We start from the raw sequence: 20,338 nt of genomic DNA, 5'->3' as shown, positions 1-20,338 counted from the left end.
CCCCATGTACTTTGCAGGGGGAGGGCCTTAACGTTTCGTTACACTACTGACTTGCGCGCCGGCATCCTTAGGCAGTTGAGAAGCCCTTCTGTCCAATCGCAGCTTTAATGCTGGCCAGGTTGTGGCTGCCTCCAATGCTTGTGGTTAATAACAAAGATGTTCCTCCACAGCCCACTTAGATCTTCTTGAGCATGTGACTGGGTAGTCACCAGGAACAGGAGTCGGGAGCCCTTCGAACTTTACACTCCCCCGTTGAGGAACCGTGCCACTCTAGGTGCTGTCTCTCACTCTTTAACAAATGCCGGACCGAAAGTAGCATGGGAGTGGGCAGCCCTCTGGAAAAGGTGGTACAAAAGGGGGTGGTGATAGACGGAGCATCTGAACCAATCAAACACTCACACCCAGTCAACAGATCTGGGTTTAATCCATCACCGTTCTTTAGCCCACTCTGCCACCCCAGTTCAGACATGGCCATATGCAAATCAGTCTGACCCTGTGCCTCATGGGAACAGTCCAGCTCGAACTGCCAAGCCATGCCTTCCCTGGACCGGAAACAAGCTTCCGAGGACCGGTTTCTGGCATTTCAGCCGTCTTCAGCCCGGCTTGCTTGAATCCAGTGGCAACATGAGCAAGGGACTCACGTCTGAGCATACCCTGCCAACTTATGGCGAACAAAGTGGTACAAAAGGGGGTGGTGATGGACGGAGCATCTGAACCAAGCATCCGCTGCAAAACGCGAAGCGGAGTTTTCTGCACTCCGCGAACGGAGCGGAGTGCGAAGTGCAGAAAACTCAGCGAATGGAGCGAAGTTCACCGCCCAGGCCTAATGATGACAAGAAGACAGGATTCAAAAGCTTTATGCATATAAATAGGAGAAGTAAAAAAAAAAAGAGATAAAATACATCCATCCCAAAATTAATGCAAGCCTAACCTGACCTCAGTGGTCAGTGAGTTCACGTAGAGGACTTCGTACCCCCAGGGTAGGAGCACCGTCAGGGCATGGTCCCAGCTGCAACGCGAATCCATAGAACAAGGAGCTCTTTTTCCCACCGCTCCTAGTCCTATGGCTTGTCGTCAGTATGTGTTTCCCCCGATGCTGAAAACAACGCCATCCCCACCTCTCAGGATCTCTGCGACTCCCTCGCGGCTTTCTTTCACCACAAGGTCACCGATATCTACAAGAGCCTCTCCACACCCAACACAAACCCACCACCGGAATACAACACTGACAACACCACCATCCACACCTGGAACCCAACCACCACCGAGGAAACCACCCGCATCATGAACTCCATCCACTCAGGATCCCCGTCCGACCCATGCCCGCACCACATATTCAATAAAGCCAACAACATCATCGCACCCCACCTACGAGACGTCATCAACGCATCACTCACCACCGCCACTTTCCCCGAAAACTGGAAACACGCCGAACTCAACGCCCTCCTAAAGAAACCTACAGCAGACCCCACCGAACTCAAAAACTTCCGACCCATCTCACTCCTCCCATTCCCTGCCAAAGTGATTGAGAAGATCATCAACACTCAACTCACCACCGCCCTAGAATCCAACAACTCACTCGACCCCACACAGTTCGGTTTCAGAGCTAACCACAGCACCAAGACCGCCCTCATCGCAGCCACAGACGACATCAGATCCCTGACAGACAAGGGAGAGACCGTGGCCCTCATACTCCTGGACCTCTCCGCAGCCTTCGACACGGTATGCCACCGTACTCTAATACGGCGCCTCATCAACGCCGGCATCCGAGGCAAGGCCCTGGAATGGATCACCTCCTTCCTCTCCGGAAGAACACAGAGAGTCCGACTCCCCCCCTTCAGATCTACAGCTACCGAAGTCATCTGCGGCGTCCCACAAGGATCCTCCCTCAGCCCCACCCTCTTCAACATTTACATGACTCCTCTGGCGAACATCGCACGCAAACACGGACTCAACATCATATCCTACGCCGACGACACTCAGCTCATCCTCTCCCTCACCAACAACCCCACCTCAGCAAGAACCAGACTACATGAAGGCATGAAGGAAGTAGCGGACTGGATGACAGACAGCCGGCTTAAACTCAACACCGATAAGACGGAGGTCCTAATCCTCGGCCCTACTCCCACCGCCTGGGACAACTCCTGGTGGCCCCCCGCCCTGGGCAGCACCCCCCAACCCACCGACCACGCCCGCAACCTCGGCTTCATCCTGGACTCGTCCCTCTCCATGAACAGACAGGTCAACGCGGTGACATCGGCATGCTTCAACACCCTCCGCATGCTCCGAAAAATCTTCCGCTGGATCCCCACCGACACCAGAAAGACCGTCACCAACGCCCTCGTCACCAGCCGCATGGACTATGGGAATACTCTGTACGCCGGCATCACTACCAAGCTACAGAAGAAACTTAAACGAATCCAGAACGCAGCCGCACGACTCATCCTGAACATCCCCCGCCACCACCACATCTCCGGACACCTGAAGAAACTTCACTGGCTCCCAGTCAGCAAAAGGATCACCTTCAGGCTCCTCACCCATGCACACAAAGCCCTTCACAACCTCGGACCAAAACTCATCAACCACCGCCTCTCCTTCTACTGTCCTCCTCGCACACTACGCTCGACAGGACAAGCCCTGGCAGCCGTGCCCCGCATCCGCAGGGCCACCGCCGGGGGCAGGTCCTTCTCCTACCTGGCAGCGAAGACCTGGAACTCTCTTCCCAGTCACCTACGCGCCACACAGGACCACCTCTCCTTCAGAAGGCAGCTCAAGACCTGGCTTTTTGAGCACTGACCCTCCCCATCCCCCCCAGCGCCTTGAGACCCCCACGGGTGAGTAGCGCGCTTTACAAATGCAAATGATTGATGAAATGATTGATTTCTGCCAATTAGTCTCCATATGATTATGTTCAAATATCCCACAAGATGGCAGTTTAGCTGTAAGTTCTTTGTGACAAAGCATGAACAAGAAGCTGTTTCCCCCACTCCTCCTGGTCTTCCGTTATATCCTCCGGATGTATTTCTGTCAATTAGTCTCTTTTTGACTGCGATCAGGTATCTTACAAGGAGGCAGTTTAGATGTAGATCCTCATTGGCCAAACATGTCATGACCGCCTTCCTGCAAGTGCGATTGCGTTTGTGAATAAAAAGAGGGCGTAACAGTGCTCTGCGTTCGCTCAAGAGTTCTTTACATGTGCATATTATGTAAGGGGCTTCACTGAAGTATGTTTCCAAGGTGGAAGACGGAGCAGCGAGGGAAGGATATCAAGGCGCTAATACAGATATTTATCCTTAGTGGCTATATTAAACCCTGCGCTTAGATAGGGATGAGGTGCTGCCTTGAAGTAGCTGTGAAGCATGAACTACCTTTGCTCTACTTGTAAGTGTTGCTCTGTTCTTTGACATGGAGACTCAATTGATGCTCTTGGTGACGAGCCGTTTGAAGCTTGCATGTGTTCCTAACGCCTCCCACAGACCCTGTAGGCTTAATTGCTTAATTGATTTGTGAAGATAGGTGCTTGCTGGACAATTTTCCCTGGTTGTCAGTTCAGCACACAAATGAGCATTCAAGGTCCCTGGCTGGGTGCCCTTAACCTTGTGCCAGCAATTAATGTATGCGCCTCTGTGAGCCAGCCCGTTTCTGAATGCCAAACTCTAGTCTTATTTGAGCTGGTGATGTATACTTAGGAAGATTGAAGATCACTCTGAATGAACCAGCTAGTATCGCGTCCAAAGTAGCCGCATCTCTCCCCCTCAGTGATTCGCACCTATAAGTTACTGTTCGGATAAGCTTTGCCTGGATCACTTGAAGTAGGGAGTAGTGGATTAAAGCTAGAGCTGACTGCTTTGTTCTTAAGATTTTTTTACAGCCAATGCTAATGCAATTCCTCTCCTCTTCAGAACTTCTTTCTGATTTAAAAATAAACCCCAGTTATCTAATGTCACACCTAAGTACTTATACTCTTTAACCGTCTCCAGCAATTGTTTGGCCAGGTACCAGTGAGGTGCCGCTTTTGCCTTTTTTTTGGTTCAGGACTATGGTCTTAGTCTTATCTAGGTTGATGCTTTGGCCATTTTTGTCCGCGTAAGCTTGAGTGGTATCTAGTAGATGCTGAAGGCCTACAGGGGTACGGCTTATGAGTACTAAGTCATCGGCATATAATAAGTTCAAAAGGACAAGGCCTCCCAGCTTTGGGGCATGAGAATTACACTTGTCTAACCTTGATGTAAAGTCTGCCATGAAGAGGTTGAACAGGATTGGAGCTAAGATACAACTCTAGAAAGATCTGTTCCTGACCTCAGATTTACTTGTACCCAGGTGTCCGTGTGTATCAAAATCAGCTGTTTGAAGAAGGCAGATGGGATCTTACAATTGATCAGTTTGTGCCACAATTTACCCCCGTCAATACGATCAAAAGCAGATCTATAATCAGAGATACAGGGGTAACTTGACAGCTTTCATGACAGCAATTTATACGGAAAGGCTTAACATTTGGGTAGTGGTGCCAGTATGCTTGCAGAAGCCAGTCTGATGAAGAGGGGTGACGACATTTTCACTAACTCAAGATGTTAGCCCCTCCCAGATAAGCCCAGCAAAATATTTGGCATCATTATCAATAAGGGCTACCAATCTATAATTTTTTTGCGTTGTTCTTAATGCCAGGTTTATAGATTGGTAAGATGATTGAGCCCCTCTACGAAGCTGGGATTACCTCTTATCTTAGAATTTCCTAGAAGACCATCACCAGGGCTTCTGCCTAGTAAGACGGATCTGGTTTGAATAAGACAAGGGGGTATGCAACTGAGCCCTGGTTCCCCCTTCCCTCTTCCTTTTGATATCCACCTTGTGATTTGCCAAGACAAGATTGCGATCGCAGATGTTGCTGTGTGATTCGTGAGCTGGTACCTTGTTGACAGCTCCTGCACAGGGTTTTGTTTTTGGGTCACCGTTGAAATTTTCCCAGAGAAACCTTGCACAGGCCTCCTCCGTTAGGTGCACGCTAACTCCGCAAACAGTGGGGTTTTCGAGTATGTTGATCGTGCGCCAGAATCGCTTCACATCGAGCGTTTATTCCGCCTCTTTCTTTTAAGGACCAGTTCAGCTTTTTCCGGTCCACTTTAAGTTGTCTCAGCTCCCTTTGCAAGTTGACATCCAACGCATGTAAACATCACCACCTTCCCGGGGTCATAATGAATATGTATTGGGGGGTCTTATGGTTGGCCAAGGGGACCACCACTTCCCCAGAGCCATCTTCCTTTTAAATAATTGGGTGAGGGTCCAAGTGGCCCTCCTCCTGGGCTGTTCTCGGCCCCAGGGACCGCCACCTCCCCAGGTCAGGCCCTACACAGAAGAAAGGAGGGGGGTGCACGGCCCCTTTCTGGAGCCATTGATGGCCCTCGGGACCGCCACCACCCCAGGGCCGGCTGCTGCCATGTACATACCCTGAACATAGCTGTTTGCTATGGCTTTGGGGGGACTTTACCGCCAAGTGATGTAATATGTGAGGTTATGAGTGATGTAATATGTGAGGTTATGAGTGATGTAATATGTGAGGTTATGAGTGATGTAATTTGTGATGGCATAAACAGTGCATTGTGAGGGCATAAGGTAAGGTTAGCTCAGGTAGCTATAACTTGTGAATTTCTATGGTTTTGTACAAGTGAAATCTGAGCATAACTATAATGTCCCTGTAACCTTCGGTTTTTCAGGGAATTTCTAAGGTTTTATTGAATTCTATTTCCTAACTATAATGTCCCTGTAACCTTTGTTTTTTCAGTGAATAAATAAATATAGATATAGATATATTTATAGATGTAGATATATATATATATGCTTCAAACCACCAAGATCCACTGCACTCACAGGCGGGTGCTTTCATTCTTGAGGGTAGGCTCACTATACTAATTACTCAGTCTTCAAAAAGGAAGTCGGCACTCACAGAGGGAATACAAAATACTTGTTTATTTTCACAAGTAACATGGACGTGTTTCGGCAGACGCCTTTTTCTACGTTTAGTGAGTTAACTGCTGTACCAGTTAATATTTACATTGTCTATTGGTTGCTCATTGTGAAGTGGTAATGCATAGAAAGAGGACAGCGTATTTGCAACAGTATATCTTTCTTTTCGGCGGCTGCCATCTTAAAGTTACTGGTACTCACAATGGAATATTTCTGATTCATACATGGGAATCTATGTTTCCTTCACGGAAAAACAATTCATATAATTACATACATCAATACGTAAATCAATTCATCATTCAGTGTGAATACTACAATAATATACTGATTAAATTCATCATGTGACAAAACATCAAACAATAGATGGATACTATACTTGATGTGTAATTAAAATGAATCCCTTCAAATACTGAATTAATTTGCCTGACAGTGTCTACTCTTTTTTTTTTTTTTTGCATGTCCCCAAAAAATACATGATCACTACCAATTCAATAAAAATGTACATTCATTTTATTACACCTTCAGAGTATTAGCACTTTTAGATTTTCTAACAAATTGATCCCTGATAAGCAAGATCAAGGTTTAGGGCTTATTGCATCACAACACAATCTAAAGAACCTCTAATATTTCTAGGTGATATGTGGTCACTGAATGTCTGTCATCCTATCTCACCACGACTCAAAAAGACGGAAAAAGAAGGAAGGAAATTCAAGAAATTAATAGCTGGGAGGGGCTCCACACCTATACACAAAAAACATTAATAGGTGGTACCATGGAGAATATATTATAAATAGAAATTTTGCATGGTATAAAGATGTGATGTGAAGCCATATGCCTTGTTAAGGGCGGGCTGTAATGGCATGCGTTGTTCTGTAACACAACCTTCCAAATGAATACACAAGAATATCGCCTCTTGCTCAGATGCTGCCTGCTGTTTGTTCGGGACAAAGTGGAAGAGTGTGTCACCGCTGCATTGTCTCACCAACTTAGGAAGGGTGGTAATGGGGGTGTGACTTGAACTCTGTGAGGGTAGAGTATCTGGTGAACCTAGTCATGTAACAACCTTAGTCTCTAGGCCTAACCTACAAGATTATGAAAAATGCATAAGGATGAATTTGACTAATATGACTGTTTGGCAGCTGCTGTATATTCAGCACTATGTTATTACACATGCGTCAAATAACTAGTGAGTTTTAAATATTACCACTAAAGTATTATTGAGATTTGACACATTATTAGACTGTCTGCATGTTGATCACTTTCATTTCATTTATGACAAATCTTTTCTCGGTAATTCAAATATAAAATGCAAGACAGCGGATATTTCAGAAGGTCTCTTTTTGTGTACGGTAAATATTAAAATAATATATTTAAAAAATCATGCATTTCCCCCTGGAAGTGCCTATGGCCATATGTACAAAATTTCCTTTTTGCATTTCCTAAATAACGATTTCCAAGAAACCGCTTTTTAGGAAATGCAAAATAGAATGGACAAAAATAGAGATTGCCTAATAGCGAATCCTACAGAGTAGGAATCACTATTAGGAAATCCCTATTTAGGAAATGCTAAGCCATCCGTTAAAGGTCAATAGATATGAATGTTTTTGCATTTCCAAATTTGCGATTTCCTGATATGAAATCACAAATTAGGAAATGCAAAACCAAGAGTCCAGAAAGGCTCCCCTTGATGCACCCCAAAAAAAGCGGTGCACATGAAAAGCGCACAAATGCCCTTTGGGCATATCTGTGCTACACGGGCGCTTTAAAAAATGCATTTTGGGTGCAATTTATAAAAATTGCACATGATTACCATTGACTTTGAGTCGATTGATACAGTATTTCCTAAATGCCCATTTCGCATATAGGAACTGCTTTGTACATGTGCTTAGGAAATCCCAAATAGAAAATCCCTATGTGTGATGTCCTATTTAGGGATTTGCAAAATGCGGTTTTTCTGCTTAGAAATCACATTTTGTGATTCCCTATCTGCCTTTGTATATATGGAAAGGCAATTTAGCATTTCTTAATGGACCGAAATTGCGATTCGGTCCCTTAAGAAATTATCAGCCAGATGCATCAACAGATGGAATTGCGAATCCTAAATAGCGATTTTTAAGGAATCGCTATTTAGGAATCTCAAAAGCCTTTGCATGTAGGAATCGCTATCAAAATAGCGATTCCTACACTTTCCTTAATTGTGACTCGCAAATTGCGAATCGCAATTAAGGAATACCTCCCCATTCATTCCTATGGGCCTAGAGGCCCATAGGAATGAATGGGGAGACATTCTCAATTTGCGATTAGCAATTAGCGAATCGCAAACTGAGAATGCAATTTCAAGGGTGCAGGGGTGTCCAAAGGACACCCTGTTGCACCCCTGAAATCTGCATATGGGTACATGTGTGTGTGTGTAAAATGGAACTTTGAAAAATGCACTTTAGTGCATTTTTCAATGTTTTTGCAAATTACCATGAAGTTCAACTTCATGCTAATTTGCTACTCTTATTTGCGAAATCGCTATTTCTTTTTGTTTGATGCATTGCATTTAAGGAATCTCAATTTGGGATTCCTTAAATGCAATCGCAATTTAAGGAATCTCAATTTAGAGATTCCTTAATTGCTATTTTTGCCTTTGGGATGATGCATCCCAAATGCAAAAATACCGGTCGCAAAGGGGCAGATTTTGAGAATCTGCCCATTTGCGACCGGTTTTAAGGTTGATGCATCTGGCTGGTGAATTCCTTTTGTACATACGGCCCCTGATCATTTAACTCACCCTTCCAATGCACGGTAGTCAAAAATACTAAAAGGGATACATATAAAGTTAAACAAAGCATTACTTACCGAGAACACGAAAGTGCCTCTGGTGTGGTATCTGGGAGAAGAATCCAGGTTTCAAAGCATTTGTAATAATTATGTCAAACAGTTCTTCAAAATTCTCCCTAAAAATTAGAAGGAGATCAATTATAATATTAATAAATTCAGCACAGAGTTTTTTCAATTAATCTGCAGCACTAGCTCTGGTCAAGAATACAGAAGCTTGTGATTGATATGTATTTTTTAAAAACAGTATGTTTTTTAAAACATTTTCACTCTTAAGGGGAAAATGAAAGTATATAGTGCTACTTATAGAAGTATACAGCATACACGTGCACATGCTGACTCGAACTTCATCCATCTCACTCAAAGTGGAATGTTTCCCACAGCTACATCACAGTGATGTAACTGTAAGGAGAAATGCAGTGTTTCGGAGAACTACAATATAATGTATTAATATCGTAGGAGTTTCACCTCAATTCCATCATCATCAGACAAAAGCTGGAAGACAAAGGGCCAGATGTATCAAGATATACTTTTGCGATTCTCAAATAGCGATTTTTAAGGAATCGTTATTTGAGAATTGCAAAATGGTATGTATATAGAAATTCGCTATTTTTTAGCGATTTCTTAAAATTCCTTAATTGCGATTAGCAAATTGCTAATCGCAATTGAGGAATAATTTCCCATTCATTTCTATGGGCCAGGAGGCCCATAGGAATGAATGTGAAATTATTCTCAATTTGCGATTCTCAATTTGCGAATCACAAATTGAGAATAATTTCAAGGGTGCAGGGGTGTCCAAAGGACACCCTGTTGCACCCCTGAAATAAGCATGGGTGCACATGTGGTGCACATACATGCCCTAAGGGCAGGTATGTGTATCACATGGCACTTAATTACCACCAACTTGAAGTTGGTGGTAATTTGCGATTCCTTAGGGACAATTAGCAATTTTTTTTCCTTCATACATTGCATTTAAGGAATCGCAAATTTTGAGATTCCTTAAATGCAATCGCAAAATAAGGAATCACAAATTTGCGATTCCTTATTTTGCACTGAAATTTGCTACATACATACCATTTTGCTCAAATGAGTTCGCAAACATCGAAATTCGGCGATTGCGAACCCATTTGAGCTTCATACATCTGGCCCAAAGTCACACTCGGAGAAACAATGATCAGGAAATGCTAAAACACTGGGAGGCTACACAGAGAGAACCAATATATGGTTAATTTGTAATTTAAGTCAGTGATAGAGAGAGGAGGAGTGGGAAAGAGCAGTGAAATAAGTACAGCAAAACTGACTATCATCTCGATGGCAGTGAAAATAAATGTGGATGAATAACATGTCATTTAGATCGACTGTACTCATAAACGCACATTCACACATGGATTACTACAGTGCAAAGGGCAATTTCGAGATTTTAGTACAGTACAGCAAAACAGACATTAGAAAAGCATTGTTTACTGCCTTACAGATTGCATGTAACAATTACTTTACACAGGGAAACAATTCTCCTGATAGTCAGGAGCAGTTCTTAGTTTGTAAAAGTGAGTGGTGGTGCAGAATGCTCTGCTCAGAAGCCGTGGATTAATTATTTATTTAATTTTCCCTCGTGGTTGTCTCTCGAAATCCCCCCCCCCCCCCCGCGCCACCGCTCTTACCTGTAGCGGCAGCGGCTGGTGCGCTTAAATATCAGAGTGCCGATTACCAAGGCTGCACACTCTTCAATCCACTTTGTACCTCTCTAAATACCTTCCTGACAATCACTGCATCTTTATCTCACTGTTGCCGGTTCCTGCTTTCTCCCTTTGATTAATTTTTCCTGTCTTTTTCCTCCTTCTTTCCCCTTTGTCTTTTTTTCCCCATCTTGCTGTCGGGAGATGTGGAATGAGGAAAAATAAGAGCTGATACCCAAAAATGAGTGCCTGTGGCCTCCACACGGAACCACTGGCCCAAATGAAGCACTTGTCATTGGGAAGCTTTTTTAATGTGATTGTATCTCACTGTACACATTTAACCTCTTGAATTCTGGTTTTGGTTAAAAACCTTTCATTAAAACAAATACAAATAGAACATACGATGGAATAAACCACATATGCAAATGTATAGAGTGTAATGTGCTATTTATTACCATTCTTTACAAAAATCATTTTTAAGTTTTCATAAGCTGTAAAAACAAACATTAATCTGATACAGTTCAATCACACTATGCAATTTTGTTTTTTTAATATAGACATGAAAAACAAAAAGGGCATCTATGAATATATAATGGCTTGATTATTGGCCTCCCCTGTTTTGGAACCATCTGACTAAATATCTGCTCTACTTTAGGGCCCTCGTGTACCCATCCTCCCCAAACAAGGATTCTCAGTCTCTTTCGTGAAAGTCTCACCATAGTCCCTACCCTTTCTCAAATTTCTGTGAGCATCCTCTTGCTTTATAAACAGACGTCTCCACCTGCATACACCAGTCCATGTTGGTCAACCAATGCTCCAGTCCCGGGGTGTCCGGGCTGCCACACATCAGAACAATGTCCTTCTTGGCCCCATTAAAGCAACATTATAGAAGTGTATATTTGGGTAGAGTCTCCGCTCCTCACATACCCAATTTTGCCAGTGGTGTACCGAGTATCAAATCTTCTCCTGTTTCAGCCTATATCTGGCAGCTCGATCATGACAAGAAAAGTTGTAATTGAGTGCTGTATAACAAAGTATGCAGCAATGTACTAGCTTGGCCACAGCCTCTCAGGTATTTGTCGTTGCTTTTTCTCCCTATATGAAAAAGTCTAGGCCCATTGAAAGATCTTCAACTGCTCTAGGGAGAACCCTGCCTTGATGGCTTTCGGTATCAACATGTTTGCCCCCATTGTTCATCCTTCAAGATTCCTAAGTCCAGTTCCCATTTTTCTTTCAATGCGGCTAAGCAGGGCTCACAGTCACTTAGCAGTGTCCTATAGATATGCAAGAGAGCTTGAGTTGACGCTCTGCAGGGTCACCACCAACCTTTTTGCTTTCACCCCATCTGTTTTTCTTAAATTCATTTTTGTCGGTCTTAGGAATCTGTCCACAATACCACTGCTAAACAGGGCTAAAGTGCTTGTGCGCACTCCACTAAACATAGTAAAATTGGCATACACCTAATTGCCACATAAAATTTTACTTATGAGTCCCTGGTTAAAATGTACAACATGTGCCCAAGGCCTGTAAATTAAATGCTACTAGTGACCCTGAAGCACGTATTGTACCCTCCACTTAAGTAGACTTTTAAAACATGTCTCAAGCCTGCCATTGCAGTCTGTGTGCATTTTTAAACTGCCACTTCGATGTGGCAAAATAAACCTTTTGCTAGACCTAAAACCTCTTTTTAATACACTAAAGTCACCTCTTAGGTAGGCCCTAAACAGCGCATAGGGCAGAGTGCAATGTATTTAAAAGGTATGCATGTACTTTCACGTTTTACAATTCCTGGTAGTAAAAAACTTTAAAGTTAGATTTTTTTACCACTGCAAGGCCTACCTCTCCCGTAGGATAACATTTGGTTACCTTATTACGTCTAATAAGTGATAACTTTTGATTGAGAGCAGGAAGTAATATCATGTTTCGACTCAAATGAACTGCAATTTAAAATCCTCTTTAATAGTAAAATAGGATTTTAGATTGCAATCTTGACAATACTACTTATAGAAAGTTTGTGTTTTCTTGTTGTAACTCTTTGGTGCCTGCATCTGTGTGCTGGGTCACATTACTGTGATTATCATGGTAGTTGGCCATTGTGTGTTCCCCCAGACTGTGACACAAAGGGGGATTAAGTGTTGGAAGGATGGCCTATCCTGTCAGCACGGGAGAAGCAGAGCTGTGCACAGCCACACTTGCATTTCAAAAGGAGCTGCCTCAACAACTCACAAAGGACTTAACACTAGCCTTTTGTCACTCAAGCCCCCTTGGAGCCTGGGCAGGTAAGAAGGAAATTCCTGCACCGTCTGGGGGAAGGGGAGTATTCGTCTCTAGAAGCTTCTCCCACTTCACTACAAAGCTGGCACCAGGTAGAAAAACTGGACCCTGAGACCTACTCTTAAGTTCACTCCTGGACCTGCTGAAGACTACAGAAGGACTTATTTGTACTCCAAGGGACTGCCCTGCTGCTTGAGGCCTGCCTTGTTTCTTAGAGGACTCCCCTGCTGCTTGAGGCCTGCCTCATTCTTCGGAGGACTGCTCTGCTGCTTGAAGCCTCCCTTATTTTTTAGAGAATTGCCCTCCTGCTTGAGGCCTGCCTTGTTTCTCAGAAGACTGCCTGTGGAGTTGTCTTCGTTTCCTGGGATGGAATTTAGAACCATGTTGGTGGGTGGAATGTTGTTCTTTGACTGTTAAGGGAGGTTGGAGCTGGGAGAGCAAGCTGGAGTAAGCTGTGAATGTATCTAGGACCAATAAAGATTACATTCCTGGCTACACTACATCAGAGTGGATCTTTACATTAGCGACAAGTTGAACCCAGTGTGCGCAGGGGTCAAACGATTACTACCTCCACCCCTGGATTTTGATCTGCAGAGAAAACCAGGAAATTTGACAACAAAAGGAATGTTTTCTCTGTGCCATCCTGCTGCTATTGTAGCTCCTGCTCGATATTGTTGTACCCGGGTACAGTGGAGTGCTACTAGTGACTGTCCGGCTCTACCCTGCCCTCATTTCGCTATTTGGTCGTGGATGTGCAAAAACAGGATTGCAGCACCCATTGTTAAAGTCATTAAAACATACATACAATAATTGCTCGCATACGATTAAAAAAAATTTATCTGTTGGGCGCTTAGTTTCAAAGTGTGGCTCCCGGTCCATGGCTCCATCTCATTCCACGCCACTCCATCTTGCTTCGGCTTCTGGTGTCCAATTCCTCCAGAAACAGCACGTACAACCATGTACGGCGGCGGGCATCTTAGGCGGTTGGATGAAACATCCTTGTGGTTTGTTGAAGTTGCGGCGTTGAAGCACCACGTACAACCACATACGGCGGAGCCATCTTAAGAAAGTGAAATTTCTTTTTGGTCTATTGGAGTCTCAGCGTTCTCAATCTTTCCGGTTCACATAACATGTTGCCGCTTATTTTCGACAATGCATGCATCGTACGGCAGTGGAATTCTGCTGTTGGGGGAACTGCGCTTCAATTTGGATTTTATCTGATATTTGCCTACATTTGTTTCCTATATTGCTCAGATTGTTCTCCAAGTGCATGTCATTTCCACCAAGCCTACCTACGAAGTATTGGTTTTTTGCTTTGATGTTCGTTTTAATTTGTTGTGTTTATTATTTATTTTAACCAACTTTACTTTTACAGGTGGGACTTTTAGTGAACTATGTTTTAACTATCTTTTGTGTTTTGTTAAATATGCACTGCATGTAGTACATTGAAGCTATTCGCATATATAGTGGGTATTTACTATCATATGGCCCACCTTCCTTTCCACTCCTGGTGAGCATCCCATTCCTTGGAAAGAATGGAAGAAGTTATATCTCAAATATGTTTTAGCGACAGGAGCTGACAAGTATGGTCCTGTTCGTAGGCAGGCTATCTTATTACATTATTTAAGACTTTAGGGGCGGCATTCGTATGAAGATCTCCCTGAGATTTCCTTGGGTATGAGAGATGGTCAGCTAAATAATGTTTACGAGATGACAATCAAAATGTTGGATACGCACTTCACTACAAAAGTTAATATTGTTTTAGAAAGACACAAATTTTTCTGTTGTGTACAAAAGATCGATGAAGATATTGCGTCGAATGTTGCTGCATTAAGAGGACTTTCCCTAACATGCCGATTTGAGGGGTTGGGAGATTCCCATACACGGGATCAGATTGTAAGGTGCACCAGTAATAAGAGAGTGAGGGAAAAATTGCTTATAAAAGATCCTACATTGGAAGAGGCAGTTTTGATCACTAAAGGGTTAGAGCACACAGACTTAAGGATCAGGGAAATGGACACATGTTCTAGTGCCATATCCTCAAAGGAACTGGTCTCTAAAGTGCCGAAGGTGCATGCATCTATTGATGAATGAAAAAAATAAAGCCTAACATGAAACTACCTCTTTCTAACAAACCTAGCAATACGTGGCGAGCTGCTCCTGTCTCTCCAGGATTCAACACAAGAGCAATCAAATGTTACTTTTGTGGTGCTCCTGGTCACATTGCTTCCAGCACCAAGTTCATGGCCAGGAATGTAACATGTTGAGCATGGGGTAGGAAGGGACATCTTGCCAAGGTTTGTAGGGCTAAAACTCAATTCAGTCAAGTACAAGAAATAGATCACACGTGTGAGAGTGTCCATGAATTGATGTTGAATGTGGAAGGTTGCGGTCTTGAAGGAGAATCCTGTGGTAGCCCTTGTGTACTAAATAACGATGTCGTCAGAGAAAGTACACATACATTAGAGAAACCCTACTGTACTATTGGTTTGAATGAGTGTAATGTCAAGATGTTAGTCGACTCTGGTAGTCTCTACACATTACTATCTAAGGAAACGTATTGCAAGAAATGGAGTGATGAGGAGTTTTCATGGGACAAGTCAGACATTAAGGCTGGTGGGTACGGCGGGAACACCATAGAGATTATGGGGTTGAGGTGGATGGTGATCAGCTTTAATGGGAAGAAGGTATATGGTCTAGTGTACTTGACGAAACTGGGCTCAAACCTACTTGGCTGGAGCCATCAAAAATACCTCTGCATCACCTTGAATCCTAATGCCACTGAACCAGTCATGACCACTGTTGTGCATGTTATCGATACTTACGAGACAACCATAATGCAGAGGTATCCTGATGTATTCTCTGACAAATTAGGGAAGTTTAGGGTTTCTCACACAAAATCATTTTGAATAAAAATGCTGTGCCAGTTGTGCACAAAGTTAGAAACGTGCCACATTTAATGAAAGAACCTCTCCAAGAAGAACTCAAGAAGTTTTTGGCACAAGGAATAATAGAACCCATTGAGGCCTCTGAATGGTTGGCTCCCATCATAGTTGCACCTAAATATGGGGGTAAAATTCGTCTATGTGTTGACTTGCATGACCTGAACAGAAATATTTGGGTTGAAAGACAATCCCTACCCAATATCTCTGAAATGCTAACGACCATGGGTGGTTGGGAGGTGTTTAGTGAGATTGATATGTCTACAGCGTACCACCAGATTGATCTCCATAGGGATTCTAGACACCTCACGTCATTTGTGATACAGCTGGAGGCATTTCATTACTGTAGGATGCTATTTGGCTTGACAGCCGCCTCAACGGTGTTCCAGAGGGCCATGCAGCAGATACTCGTGGGTTTGAGAAATGTTCTGTTTCCAAGATGACGTGTTGGTTGTTGGGAGAGATGGCGTGCATCATGATAGGGTGATGAATGAGGTGTTGAGATGGATGGAAAGTCATGGTCTAACGATAAAGAAGGAAAAGTGCCAATTGAGAAAGAGTTATATGACATATTTGGGGCACGAAATATTTAAGGCTGGAATCAAACCTAAGAAGAGCATAGTTTCTGCTGTGAAGGACGCCTCTACTCCACTAAACAAGGATCAGTTAAAATCTTTTCTTGGTCTTGCGGAATATTGTTCCAAAATTGTGAGTGGTTTCACTGAAATTGTTGAACTATTGAGGTTATTGATGAAGAAGGGCACTGTGTTTGATTGGGATGAGGCGTTCAATAAGGTGAAGTCATGTATCCTCCATGCTCCGACCCTAGGTCACTTTCATGTCAGAACCAAAACTTTTGTGACCACTGATGCTAGTGCAGTTGGGATTGGAGCTGTGCTGAGCCAGGCATGTGAAGGTCACTTGAGGATTATAGGTTTCGCATCTAGGAAACTTAGGGATGCTGAAGTTTCCTATTCAGTGATTGAGAAGGAGGCTTTGGCATGTTGTTGGGAGATAAAATACTTCAGGTACTTTGTTTGGGGTCTACCTTTCAAGGTCCACACTGATAATAAGCCCCTTATTCATCTGTTTAAGGGTGTGTAAGGACGGCGTCCTTACCCGACGGGAATGGTGGCGCCCGCCCCATACTGACGTCTCGTTTCCGGCTTCTCCACAGAGCCCCGAGTGGGAACACGGATATGCCTCTGACGGCGAGCGCGAGGACGATGGGCCCTTTAAGTGGGCGTCACCATACGAGGGGGAAGTCCCGGCCCCTCATGACGTCACGGAGACCGCATTGGTCAAAAGAGAGGAAGTCCGGTATACAGTGTGTGGAGACACCCCAAGGAGGGAGGCGGAACGAGCGGAGACGGAGAATCGGGACGGGAGAGCAGACGGAACCCGGAGCATCGTTGTCGGAGAAGCCCAAGACGAAACAGAACCACGAGGAGAGCCAGGAGGCCAACGACCCTGCGGATCGCCGTGCCACACTCCCGAGGGAGGAGTGTGGCTGACACAGGTACGGCGGCGTTTGGCGAGCTGGATAGGCAAGCGTACCACTAGCGCCTAAAAGTCACCGCGCATACCGCTCTTGCTGCATCCTACCCCTTCTCCTTTTCCCTACCCTCCTTGTCCTTCCCTCCCGACTCCAACCACACGAAGCACGCCCCTTTGTACATTAGAATCACGCGGTGTTATCCTGTCACCCCCTGGGCCCCCTGGTGCAAACCCAGTTGAGGATTGTGTCCTAACGGCTTTCCGCCCTGTTGGTCTTCTCTATTGCATGTGGCGAGACCCCTGGTGCCCGAGGAGAAGAACCAGCTACCCAAGCCGGACCCTCAGACGAGCAGCGCCACGGACCCCAGTGCATTCGCCCGGGAGAGACTAACTTTCAGGACTAGAAAGACGTTTGTCACCAAACCATTGAGAGGATTAAAAATAAAACCTTCCTTAAACCCTACAGCCAGTGTCACGGTCGTCCCTTCACCCACGTCAACAGGGTGGTAGGGGTTTAGAAGGTAGTGTGACTCCCAGTATCTCCAGGTGGATGCTGTCTGTTCTAGAATACAACTTTGAGGTGGAGAATGTGAAAGGTTTGAAAAATGTAGTGGCTGATTATTTGTATGGGATGCCAGTGGATGAAGTTGGATTGGAAGTGGATGATTAGATTAAAGTGGTGAGGGGTAGCATGGAGGAACTATCCCTTGATAAAATGGAGTGGGCAACTGCCATGTTGGAGGATGTTGCCTTACAGCATGTGATGAGGTGTGTGTCTGAAGGTTGGGAAGGAAGTCTTATGGAGGATGCTCGCTTGAAGGGTTTTCACAAAGTGAAAGCTGAGTTAAGCATATGTAATTGAAGGTTATTGAGGAGGAGTCAGTTTGTGCCACTGTTGGGACTCGGGAAGAAATTTGTTAACATAGCGCATGAGGGACACCTGAGTAGGAACATGACTAAGAGGAGGGTACAGCAATCTTTTTGGTGGCCTGGCATGGATGGTGACATCGAAGACGTTGTGAGGGAATGCTGTGCATGTGCGACCAGCGATAAGACAAAAATTGTGAGACAACCCCGCTGGCCTGTGTGGCTTTTCCCAAACGGGCATAGGGAGAAGGTGGCGATTGATTTTTTGGGCCCAATATCCAAACTTAGGTCACATAGCAAATTTATGATGGTTCTGGAGGATTATCACTCCTAGTGGTTTGTTATCGAAACCACTGATTGCACTGACACTGCAATTGAAATCTGTATTTGTAAAGCTCGAACTACTCACCCTTACGTGTCTCAAGGCACTGGGGGCTGTCGTGGAAATTAAGTGAGCTATTGCCCAGAGTCACATGGTGCTGAGCTGAGCTTCCGCCAGAGCCAGGGATCGAACCGTAAACCCTGTGCTCTGAAGTCAGCTGCCATGGCCGCTGCACCACACCTCTCCACTGAGAAGGTAGTTGGCTTTTTGGAGAGGGTGTTTATGAATGAAGGCATTCCAAATACCCTGGTATCCGACAATTGTGTACAATTCGTGTCGAGGAAGATGCAAGAATTTCTGTGCAAACTGGGGATTAAACACGAACAGGTGACTTTGTTCAGACCTAAAGCCAATTGATTGGTTCAGAGAATCAGTTTATGGAAAACATACAACTTCACTCTCCAATGGGTTATCCTGGTTTGAGGAATTGAAAAAATTGGCGTGGTCCTATAGAGTGACGCCACACTCAGTCACTGCAGTGTCTCCCTTCATCTCCCTCAAGGGGCAAGAGCCTGGTGTGAAAGAGGTTCCAGGTTGGCTTATGGACAAGGACTGCGTGTTGGTCAATCGTGCGGCTGTAGGGAGTGATGTGACTCAGAAGCAATGTGTTGCAACGGAGTATTACAGTGCCAAGAAAGGTGACAAAGTGTCTGACATAACGCAGGGTGATTGGGTTGCAGCTAAAAGATGCAGTATTGTCACCAATGGTGAGAGCAAGTTTTCTAAACCAGTACAAGTAAAAACTGTGAAAAAGAATATTCTCATTTAAGCTGATGGTTCTGCTTGGAGTGTGGGGAATGTCTCCAAATGTCATGCTCCCCAGCCAATTCCTGGTGACTAGTGTTTTGTTCTTGCCACTATCGCTTGTTTCCAAGCCTATTCCTCATTTACTTTTTTAACATGTCAGTCCATGTATTGTTTAGGGATTGACAATGATATTTATTATGTATAAGCGGGAAGATGTGTGGAGTTGTCTTAGCTTCCTGGGATGGAATTTAGAACAATGTTGGTGGGTGGAATGTTGTTCTTTGAAGGTGAAGGGAGGTTGGAGCTTAGGAGCTGGGAGAGCAAGCTGGAGGTAGCTGTGAATGTATCTCGGACCAATAAAGATTACATTCCTTCCTACACTGCATCAGAGTGGATCTTTACACTGCCCTGCTGCTGCTACCAGAGGACTGCCCTGCTGCTTGAGGCCTGCCTTATTCTTCAGAGGACTATCCTGCTGCTTGAAGCCTGCCTTGAAGGAGAGTGGATTATCTCCTTGAACACAGGACTACCAGAGTGACTCGAAGGGTCAGTTGGCTGACCTCCTGTTCTGAGCTAGATGGACGCAAGTTCCAGAGGCCTCTCTTCAACTGTCCAGCTGACCTGCTACAACTGGCTCTGCCTAATCCTGCAACAGGACATGCACCTTGACCTGTCTGAGTCCTGTTGGCTTCTGCTGGAGTGTGTTTCTGATCCCCAAGAGGTGCCTCCCAAGATCCTGGACCCTTGGCTGCCATCAGTGGAGCTTCTCCTGTGAAATCCTAAAGTTTTGATTTCTGCTCACCAGACTTTGAGAAGGTAACGTTCTTAGCAGTACTAACCTGGCCCACACCCCATCACTGTTGGCCTGAACTTGTAACTTTGTTCCTGGCTAGTGCTACCAGATACCCACAGTTAGTGCTTTCTGCTCCTTGTGCTATTTTTACTAAAACTTTTTAAATTGCTGATCTCCGGTTCTACTAACTGGACGTTTGCCATTTTGGTCTCATTTTATTTATTAAAATTTATACTACTTTTCTAAATTGTCTTTGATTTTTATTGGGTTGTGTTTTCTCTTTATTACTGTTGGTGTGCTGCATACATACTTAACATAGTGCCTCTAGGTTAAGGGTGACTGCTTTTGTGCCAAGCTACAGAGGTTTAAGCAGAGG

The 20,338-nt window shown here is 44.5% G+C and overlaps 1 protein-coding gene across 1 annotated transcript in view; it reads right to left on the bottom strand.

Moving 5' to 3' along the window:
• Positions 1–20,338, bottom strand: part of NT5DC1 (5'-nucleotidase domain containing 1) — a 1,533,630-nt gene that overhangs the window by 457,741 nt on the left and 1,055,551 nt on the right. The window contains exon 8 of the mRNA XM_078648807.1: positions 8,806–8,903. Coding sequence (XP_078504933.1) covers positions 8,806–8,903 — 98 coding nt within the window. The remainder of the gene's footprint in view (positions 1–8,805; positions 8,904–20,338) is intronic.

Source organism: Lissotriton helveticus, chromosome 6 (assembly GCF_964261635.1).
Source record: "Lissotriton helveticus chromosome 6, aLisHel1.1, whole genome shotgun sequence".
NCBI classification, from domain to species: domain Eukaryota; kingdom Metazoa; phylum Chordata; class Amphibia; order Caudata; family Salamandridae; genus Lissotriton; species Lissotriton helveticus.
The sequence above is the reverse complement of the archived record's forward strand: the minus strand, read 5'-3'. Positions and strand labels throughout refer to the sequence as shown.